Source organism: Bufo bufo, chromosome 4, assembly GCF_905171765.1.
Source record: "Bufo bufo chromosome 4, aBufBuf1.1, whole genome shotgun sequence".
In the NCBI taxonomy this organism is placed as follows: domain Eukaryota; kingdom Metazoa; phylum Chordata; class Amphibia; order Anura; family Bufonidae; genus Bufo; species Bufo bufo.
In genome coordinates this window covers 421,328,195-421,338,751 of record NC_053392.1, presented here as the reverse complement: position 1 = coordinate 421,338,751, position 10,557 = coordinate 421,328,195, and the positions used below count along the sequence as shown (strand labels likewise).

Below are 10,557 nucleotides of genomic sequence, written 5' to 3'. Positions count from 1 at the left end.
AATACACTCCAGAACTGTAAGGGTTACATATCATCATATGCAACCCTGTCAGTGCTGGAAGGTCAGGAGTGGTTCTCTCACTGACACACATTGCAAATCCAATGTCTGGAGCTCGTGTGAAAGGGACCTGATACTAAATTGTACAATAGAGAAAATGTAGGTAAACGTGTGAAACATTGTGTACATATGGTACAAGCAGCTAAGCAAAGTAATAAAACACAATATAAATTAAAATTATAGACCTTTATTGACATGTAGAGAATTTTGAAAACACTACGATGGATTTTTATACATATTGCTCAGATGCTTTATTATTGAAACTAACTCAGGATTTCCTCCTAGAGACTCAATGTGCCCATAGGCTTCATTTTCTAATTCTCTTAAAACTTGCCTCGTATACTCAAAAGAGCCCACCTTCTCAAGATAGTGGACACAGTATTTCTTGATATCTACGTTTTCTGTCCTCTGTCGCAATATATTTTGAACCTGAGTACTTTCAGGTCTTGACCAAATAGCATGTATTGTAGGAAATGAAAACTTGCCTTCTGTCAAATCTTCACAAAAGCTTTTGTTTTCACTATATTCTTTGGAGTGTAAATTTGCATAATCATCTCTTATTTGAAAGAAAAGCCCAAGAGTATTTAACAATGGCTTTAAATCTTTGTCATATGAAGAAAACAATTGCATTAAGCCAATAGCTAATCCAAAGAGACCACCTGTCTTCTGCAATACCATAGCTTTATATTCTGCTTCTGTAGGACATGCATATGTATCTCTCCAGTATATGTCTAAGCCTTGGCCACGATGGAGCTCAAGTAACTGCTGGGTAAAAACATGAACTGCTTTTGGATGATTAAGAGTTAAAACTTTCTCTAAACCCAGAAAGTACACATAATTTGCAGAATTAATAACAGATGGAACACCATAGATGCTATGAGCAACGGGAAATCCTCGACGAAGCTTGGAATTGTCCTCAATGTCATCAATAAGTAGACTGGCATTGTGTAACATCTCTGTAACTTCTATGATCACCTGGTATTGAAATACAAAAAACCCAAACTATAAAATTCATCATATAATATAGTATGGCTAAGTAGATAAATATATGGGTGTCAACAAAATAAGTAGAAGAATATTTTAGAAAGGGAAACGGGTAACAACCTCACAATAATCTGTCTGGCAAACCTATTTTTGCATAAACTGTTTGTAAACTGGGAGTTAAGCAAAATAAGAAATAAAAAAGAAAAGCTAATAAATTTAGCAGTGAATTTTTTTTATTTTTTTTTACAACTTTACTTTCTCTCCTTAGGCCCCTTGCAGACGAGCGTGAGAGGAATAGATCTGGATGCGTTGCGGATGCATTCAGTGAATAATGCGCGATATTGCAAGCAAGTTCATTCAGTTTTGCCTGCGATTGCGGTCAGTTTTTATCGCGCGGGTGCAATGCGATTTAATGCGCTTTGCACACGCGTGATAAAAAAACTGAAGGTTTACAAACAACATCTCTTAACAACCATCTGTGAAAAATGCATTCACTTCTTTGGGGCCAGCACTGCGTGAAAAATCGCAGAATATATAACATGCTGTGATTTTCACGCAACGCACAAGTGATGCCTGAAAACCGAAAGCTCATGTACACAGAACCATTGAAATGAATGGGTCCGGATTCAGTTTTGGCGCAATGCGTTCCCATCACGCATTGCAACCGCGCGGAATACTCACTCGTGTGAAAGTGGCCTTACAGTTTTACACTTTGAGGCACGTTTTTATATTCTGTAAGGGTATGGCCACATGTAGTGGAAAAGCTGCAGATTTTCTGCAGCATTTACAGTAGCACCGAAGTGGAGGATACTTAAAAAAAAAATCTCATCCACACGCTGTGGACATTTTCCAAAAGAAAATCTGCACATAACTTGACCTGCAGTGTGGATCCACACCATGTCAATTTATGCTGCAGATTTCATACTTGCAATCCAAGGGGTGAAATCTGCAGCAAATCCACAGCATTTTCACATATAAATCTGCACTATTTGGTGTGGAAATCTGCAGAAAGTCCACTCTGCATCTGTCTGTATCCTAACATTAGGTAAGCTTGGGAGCAACACAGGAGGACACCAAACTGTTCTATAATGCAAGCCATTAAAGAAAACCTGGTTTAGTAAACACTTGTAATCCCTATGAAATAATTCTGCAGCATCTTTTCTTAAAACTCTACATTCTGCCATTGTGTTCGGGTTTGTACATGAAACAGAAATGCTTAGGCCTCCTGCACACGGACGTTTTTTTTTCCCTTTTATTGGCCGTTTTTTGCGTTCCGTATACGGAACCATTCATTTCAATGGTTCCGCAAAAAAAACGGAATGTACTCCGTATGCATTCCGTTTCCGTATTTCCGTTTTTCCGTTCCGTTTTAACATGGAACATGTCCTATTATTGCCCGCAAATCACAGTCCGTGGCTCCATTCAAGTCAATGGGTCCGCAAAAAAACGGAACACATACGGAAATGCATCCGTATGTCTTCCGTTTCCGTTCCGTTTTTTGCTGAACCATCTATTGAAAATGTTATGCCCAGCCCAATTTTATCTATGTAATTACTGTATACTGTATATGCCATACGGAAAAACGGAACAGAAACGGAAACACAACGGAAACCAAAAACGGAACAACGGATCCGTGAAAAACGGATCGCAAAACACTGAAAAAGCCATACGGTCGTGTGCAATAGGCCTTAGGAACATGACATATTACAGTACAAATGAAGGCTAGAAAAAATGGCGGCTCACCTGGGAGATCTGTATGGGAAGGTGGTCTCCTCAAGGATTACCCAAAACCGTGATATAAATATATAGTAGTATAGGAGGGGCACTCAAATATCAAGGAGCCTCGGACAGCAAATACATAAATAGTGTAATGTTTAATAAACACTATTAGAACAGAATCAGAATAGGTATCATAAAAATGACATAAAAATGTGTTAAAATAGCTAAGGGTACTTTCACACTTGCGGCAGGACGGATCCGACAGGCTGTTCACCATGTCGGATCTGTTCTGCGGCTATTTCACCGTGCCGCTGCTCCGTCCCCATTGACTATAATAGGGACGGGGGCGGAGCTTCGGCGCAGCACGGCGAAAGGCCGCCGGACTAAAATTACTGCATGTCAGGCTTTTTAGTCCGGCGGCTTTCGCTGTGCACCGCCGCGCTGCGCCGGAGCTCCGCCCCCGTCCCCATTATAGTCAATGGGGACGGAGCGGCGGTCCGGCGAAATAGCCGCAGGACGGATCAGACATGGTGAACAGCCTGTCGGATCCGTCCTGCCGCAAGTGTGAAAGTACCCTAAGACAATAGCAGATAGCTGGTGTATAGGATCAAAAATATATTAGCACATTTATGTAGTCATATGCAATAATGTATCAAATCTGTAGCGTCGTGTGTAGCCGGATAGGACCTTGATGGAAAAATTGTTGCCCAATCAACAAACACTGTGGACTAATGTCCCATATGAAGATGGAAAAACATAAACAGAGATGTGTCGCTGAGGAGCGTATCTCCTATTGGTATATAACCTTGTGGGGTAGATGAATATGGGGGGTATGTCTGTATCTGACATGTCAAGTATACATGTGGAATGACAATATACTTTACCACCGGATCATACCGGTAGTGTGCAAAGGGATTTGTCAACGGACCTAAGATCCGGTGGTAAAGTATATTGTCAATCCGCATGTATAATTGACACGTCAGATACGGACATACCCCCATATTCATCTACCCCACAAGGTTATATACCAATAGGAGATATGCTCCGCAGCGACACGTCTATGTTTATGTTTTTCCATCTTCATATGGGACATTAGTCCACAGTGTTTGTTGATTGGGCAACAATTTTTCCATCAAGGTCCTATCCGGCTACACACGACGCTACAGATTTGATACATTATTGCATATGACTACATGAATGTGCTAATATATTTTTGATCCTATACACCAGCTATCTGCTATTGTCTTAGCTATTAACGAATTTTTATGTCATTTTTATGATACCTATTCCGATTCTGTTCTAATAGTGTTTATTAAACATTACACTATTTATGCATTTGCTGCCCGAGGCTCCTTGATATCTGAGTGCTCCTCCTATACTACTATATATTACAGTAAAAACCATATGGATGGAATTCATACAAATCCCATCAGAATGCTGTTGAATTTTTTTCACATGTAATTTATAAATCTGCAGCATGTCAATTTCTGCAGTGGAATTTCATATTGGATGGTGGAACCACTTTCAATGGAACAGGGATTTTCAGCTGATTTTTCCATCCTAAGTGAATGTTTGATTATTCTCCTGGAGTATTTATGAATAAATTGAATACTGATTATTACCTTTTCACTAGGGCTACATGCGTTGCATGGTCAAAGACAGCATCATCACAATGCTGTGTACTATCCACTGCAGCATAATGATAGGGACATTTTGTGACCTGCAAGTGGTTACAACTGCAACATGCAAGTCCCCAGACTCCAGCAGGTTTGTATTTCTGGTGACTTACAAGTCATTGCATTCTGTGAACTAGACCTTATTCACTTATTATAATGATATGCACAGTATAGTAGCATCACAATGGTTTGGCTACACAATCTTTGGCAGTCCAGAAATTTGGAAGCTCTAGTGAGGTCATATGTTGAATCTGAATCCCAGCCAAGAATTTTTGAGGCTGGGAAATGGGATTCCTATCCATGTGGCGGGTGTGTTTTATGTCCAAATGTGGAGCAAGCCACTGAGTTCTGTGATTCAGCTAGGGGAAAAAAAAAGTTTTGTATGTGTTCGTACGTAAGGCCCCATTCACACGTCCGCAAAAAGGTCCGCACCCGTTCTGCAATTTTACGGAACAGGTGCGGATCCATTCATTCTCTATGGGCCCGGACGTGAAGCGAAGAGCACACTATGTGCTCTCCGCTTCCGCATTTGCGAAGTGTGGCCCCGAACTTCCGGGTTTTGGCTCCGAACTTCCGGTCCGCAGCTCCGCAAAAGATAGAATATGTCCTATTCTTGTCCGCAGCTGTGGACAAGAATAGGCATTTCTATAGGGGGTGCCGGCCGGGTGTGTTGCAGATCCGCAATTTGCGGGTCCGCAACACACCACGGACGTCTGAATGGACCCTAAACGGTGACATTACTGCCGCTAAGGAATAGCAGTTGACAGAAAAATAAAAACAATTCTAAGGACGCATTCACACAACCGTAAAGTTTTGCGAATCTGTAAAAAACACGGATACTGGCCGTGTGCTGTTCGCGATTTGCAGACCACACATGGCCACAACCATTATAGAAAATGCCTATTCTTGTCCGCTATTGCGGGCAAGAATAGGACATGCTTTATCCTTTTCACTGAGCCACGGAATGGAACCAAGGATGTGGAGAGCACACTGTCCGCTTCTTTTGCAGCCCCATTGAAATGAATGGGTCTGCACCCGTTTCGCAAAATTGCCGGATGGGTGCGGACCCATTCCTACGGCCATCTAAATGGTCCCTAAGACATTTCAGAGAACGGTGATAGAGAAGTGAATATCATTCAGTTTCCCTTACACAGCTTCTGCTCAAAAGAACAGAAGAAATGGCTTCCACAGACAAAATGGCTCCCATATGGCTCTACAATGGCTCCCAAAATGGCTCTACAGCATCTGTTCACCTCAAGCAAGCAGCTTCAAGCAAACGAAGCAAACAAAGAAACAAAGATTAACAGCTTCACCCATCTGGCAAGGGGGGGTGAGGGGGAATTCCTCTCTGCACATGGATGTGGCAGAAAATAGATACAGTGCCTTGCAAATGTATTCATCCCCATTGACTTTTTTCGTATTTTGGTGCTTCACAACCTGAAATTAAGGCAGAACGGATCCGACAGGCTGTTTACCCTGTCGGATCTGTCCTGCCGCTATTTCGCTGTGCCGCCGGACTGCCGCTCCGTCCCCATTGACTATAATGAGGATGGGGGTGTAGCTCCGGAGCAGCATGGGGAGAGGACGCCGGACTAAAAGTACTGCATGTCCGACTTTTTAGTCCGGCGGCCTCTTAACGCGCACTGCCGTGCTGCGCCGGAGCTCCACCCATCCCCATTATAGTCAATGGGGACGGAGCGGCAGTCCGGCGAAATAGCAGCAGGATGGATCCGACAGGGTGAACAGCTTGTCCGATCGGTCCTGCCGCTAGTGTGAAAGTACCCTAACATGGATTGTTTGAGGATTTGCATAATTTAATTTACGGAACATGCCCACAACTTTGAAGATGTTTTTTTTTATTATTTATTGTTAAGCAAACAACAAATAGGACAAAATAACTGAAAGTCAATGTGCATAACTATTCACCCCCTTAAGTCAATACTTTGTAGAGCCACCTTTTGCGGCAATCACAGCTCCAAGTCGCTTCGGATAAGTCTCAATGAGCTTGCCACATCTTACCACTGGGATTTTTGCCCATTCCTCCTTGCAAAACTGCTCCAGCTCCTTCAAGTTGGATGGTTTGTGCTTGTAAAAAGCAATCTTTAAGTTTGAGCACAGATTTTCTATTGGATTGAGATCTGGGCTTTGAGTAGGCCATTCCAACACATTTACATCTTTCTCCTTAAACCACTGAAGTGTTGCTTTAGCAGTGTGTTTGGCGATCATTGTCCTGCTGGAAGGTGAACCCCCATCCTAGCCTCAAATCACTCAGAGTGGTACAGGTTTTGCTCAAGAATATCCCTGTATTTAGCACCATCCATCTTTCCCTCAACTCTGACCAGTTTCCCAGTCCTGGCTGCTGAAAAACATCACCACAGCATGATTCTGCCATTACGTTTCACTGTGGGGATGGTGTTCTTTGGGTGATGTGATGTGTTGGGTTTGCGCCAGACATAGTGTTTTCTTTGATGGCCGAAAAGTTCAATTTTAGTCTTAGAGCACCTTCCTCCATACATTTTGGGAGTCTCCCACATGCATTTTCGCAAACTCACAACGTGCCTTTTTGTTTTTAGCTGAAAGTAATGGCTTTCTTCTGGCCACTCTGCCATAAAGCCCAACTCTATGGAGCGTACGGCTTATTATTGTCGTCCTATGTACAGATACTCCAGTGTCTGCTGTGGAACTCTGCAGCTCCTCCAGGGTTACATTAGGTCTCTGTGCTGCTTACCAGAGAGACCTAACGTAACTCCTTAACAGATCCGTGAGTTTTGGTGGGCGGTCGTCTCTTTGCAGGTTTGCTGTTGTGCCATGTTCTTTCCATTTGGTTATGATAGATTTGATGGTGCTCTTGGGGATCATCAAAGATTTGGATATTTTTTTTTTGGAACCTAACCCTGACTTGTACTTCTCAACAACATTGTCCTTTACTTGTTTGGAGAGTTCCCTGGTCTTCATGGCAGTACAAAAAATAGTGGTAGGTTGTGGTGGCTCACTAGCAAGTAGTTAAGGTATGGTGCTGCAAGCTCATATAGAGGGAATCACCCCACCCTCTCTTAAAGGCAAATGTAGTAATAGAGTAATGAGCGAGCACTCATACACTTGGCAACCAAATTGACATGTGCAGAAAATATTTATTATATCCCCATAAAATACAAGTAATAAAATTTATAAGAACAATGTAGCAATAATATACAACATTACAATCACATATATTGTGGTAGATATGATCAACACTATATTCATATGACTCAATAGTGTCGATAAATTCAATAATATATATCACACCAAGAAACTTCAAGTATATGCTGTTATTTGGGAAAGAGGGGGTATTATCTTCTAGCGCTCTATCCCAATTTGGGAAACTGAATGTCACTGAAAATGTTGTAGGTGTATTCACTGGGAGCGCAACATGTTCATAAAGTGTCCACAGGAATCCTGATAATGTGAAAAGTCTCTTATAGATAATCCTTTTATGGTCGATATGAGCTTTGGATTGAAGAAAACTTTAAATCGATATTTGGCTTACCGTCTAGCGTCTGCTGTCTTCCTATTGCTTCAATGGAGCTTTAAATATTTGCCGGCTTATTCAGTCGCTCCATACAGCAAGCTGGTTTAAATTTCGCGGGAGTTCCAAAGATCGCGGGAGTTGCCACTCTGTTCCGCAATTTCCTTTGGTGCAGCTTTCGACGATAAGAATAGTTAATCCTTTACTGTAGAGATTTTCTTCTGTATGGCCATACAGTATTATCGGAGGCTTTTCAATGCAGGTACATCACTTGTTTCACCATACGCGTTACGGGTAGATTCACTCTCCCTTCCTCAGTGGTCAGACCACTGGCCATACAGAAGAAAATCTCTACAGTAAAGGATTAACTATTCTTATCGTCGAAAGCTGCACCAAAGGAAATTGCGGAACAGAGTGGCAACTCCCGCGATCTTTGGAACTCCCGCGAAATTTAAACCAGCTTGCTGTATGGAGCGACTGAATAAGCCGGCAAATATTTAAAGCTCCATTGAAGCAATAGGAAGACAGCAGACGCTAGACGGTAAGCCAAATATCGATTTAAAGTTTTCTTCAATCCAAAGCTCATATCGACCATAAAAGGATTATCTATAAGAGACTTTTCACATTATCAGGATTCCTGTGGACACTTTATGAACATGTTGCGCTCCCAGTGAATACACCTACAACATTTTCAGTGACATTCAGTTTCCCAAATTGGGATAGAGCGCTAGAAGATAATACCCCCTCTTTCCCAAATAACAGCATATACTTGAAGTTTCTTGGTGTGATATATATTATTGAATTTATCGACACTATTGAGTCATATGAATATAGTGTTGATCATATCTACCACAATATATGTGATTGTAATGTTGTATATTATTGCTACATTGTTCTTATAAATTTTATTACTTGTATTTTATGGGGATATAATAAATATTTTCTGCACATGTCAATTTGGTTGCCAAGTGTATGAGTGCTCGCTCATTACTCTATTACTTCATGGCAGTGTTTGGTTAGTGATGCCTCTTGCTTAGGTGTTGCAGCCTCTGGGGCCTTTCAAAAAAGGTGTGTATATGTAATGACAGATCATGTGACACTTCAATTGCACACATGCCAATTTTCTGTTTTCTACTTCTAAACAATAGTTTTATTTATATATTTTTCTCATGTCACTTCACTAACTTAGACTATTGTGTTCTGATCCATCACATAAAATTCTGATTAACAAAACATTGAACTTAAGGTTGCAATGTACCAAAATACGAAAAAAGTCAAGGGGGGGTGAATACTTTTGCAAGGCACCGTATATGTATCTATGCAGTGCTTTTGGCCAATAGTGGAGATATACGCCACCCTACATTCCCCCCACTTCTTCCTGTTCTATATTTGCTACCCTATATAATGTCAGCTGTTCCGCAATAAAGTTGAGAAGTTACTTTGACCATACCTGAGTCACAGTAATTACTTCTGTGCATGCACATATACCGGAAACACCATTCTAATTAGGAGCAACAGAGCAAACCCTAATTACCCTATTTAGGGGTGACTTACAATTTTGGCGCCCAACGTGGGGCCAGAAAGAATGTAATGTTAGTCTCCCGTAACACCGGTAGCTGACCTAAAACAAGCCCAGGAATTTGACGAACGCACTAGATGAGCCAAAAAGAAGGTAAGAAAACTTGTTTGTTTATCTTGCCTGCCTCTAAGTTGCATTGTTTTCGTCACGTGGCTGGGGTTAAGTCTGCTGGACGATGTTACATCTTGGTTGACTCAGCTGGTGTTGAAATTTCTGACTTCTATAACCTCGGTATGAGAAGTGAGGAGAGGATTGCTCCGTTGTGAAATTATATGTAACATTTTATAGTCTGTGTAATGTACTCCTCCTGACTTGAGAAAACGATAACATACCTTCCTGAGAACGGGGAGTGCTGACCTGGCAGACCAGACGTGGAGAGCCAGTCAGGCACTGAGAGATAGGATCACTAAGAAAGACCGGCTGATCCGATATCAGAGAGAGCTGCGGAGGAAACGCCTGATTTGGTATTGGGTGGTGCGGAGTATAGTGGATCTGGGACTTGGCAGACCAGAAGCGGAGAGCCAGTCTTAAACACGGTCTCATCAGAGAAAGGTAGACTCGTTTCTAAGTCAGAGGGAGGGGGACGTCACGTGAGTCTGCGAGTTTGTTTTGTTTGTCTGTTTTGTTTGGTTTGTATGAACAATAGTGAGAAGGGAAAGTCTCAGTCTTTGCAAGGCAGTGAATAAACCGCCCCCCAATTAGTAGCCCGTGAAGAAGGAAACAAGTATGTGAAGAATTACAAGAAGTAAATGAAAATTGCAGGATGTAATGCAAATGGAGAATTAAATGTTGAACTGTGGAAACGTGTTTTGAGACATTGTAAAGGAAAGTTGATTGAAGGAGAATTATTGAGTGCTGCACAGGCTTGGCAGCGGACTGCAAATCGATTAAGGGCTACAGAGGGGGCAGAAAGATGGGATAAAGATCAGAAAGTATCTGTACACGGTGGGGGGGGGAAGTGTATGAGACTCCACCCTACAATGCCCTCTTAGGCCACCGCCCACCATGGAAATGTAAGGGGAGGGGTCCAGGGGATG

General features: G+C 42.0%; 1 protein-coding gene across 3 annotated transcripts in view; it reads right to left on the bottom strand.

Annotated features, from left to right (window-relative positions):
• Nucleotides 1-234: 234 nt before the first annotated feature.
• Nucleotides 235-10,557, bottom strand: part of GGPS1 (geranylgeranyl diphosphate synthase 1) — a 131,737-nt gene continuing 121,414 nt past the window's right edge. For all 3 annotated transcript variants that reach the window (XM_040429308.1, XM_040429310.1, XM_040429309.1), the window contains one exon: nucleotides 235-1,032. In XM_040429308.1, coding sequence (XP_040285242.1) covers nucleotides 274-1,032 — 759 coding nt within the window. In that variant the 3' untranslated portion in view covers nucleotides 235-273. The remainder of the gene's footprint in view (nucleotides 1,033-10,557) is intronic.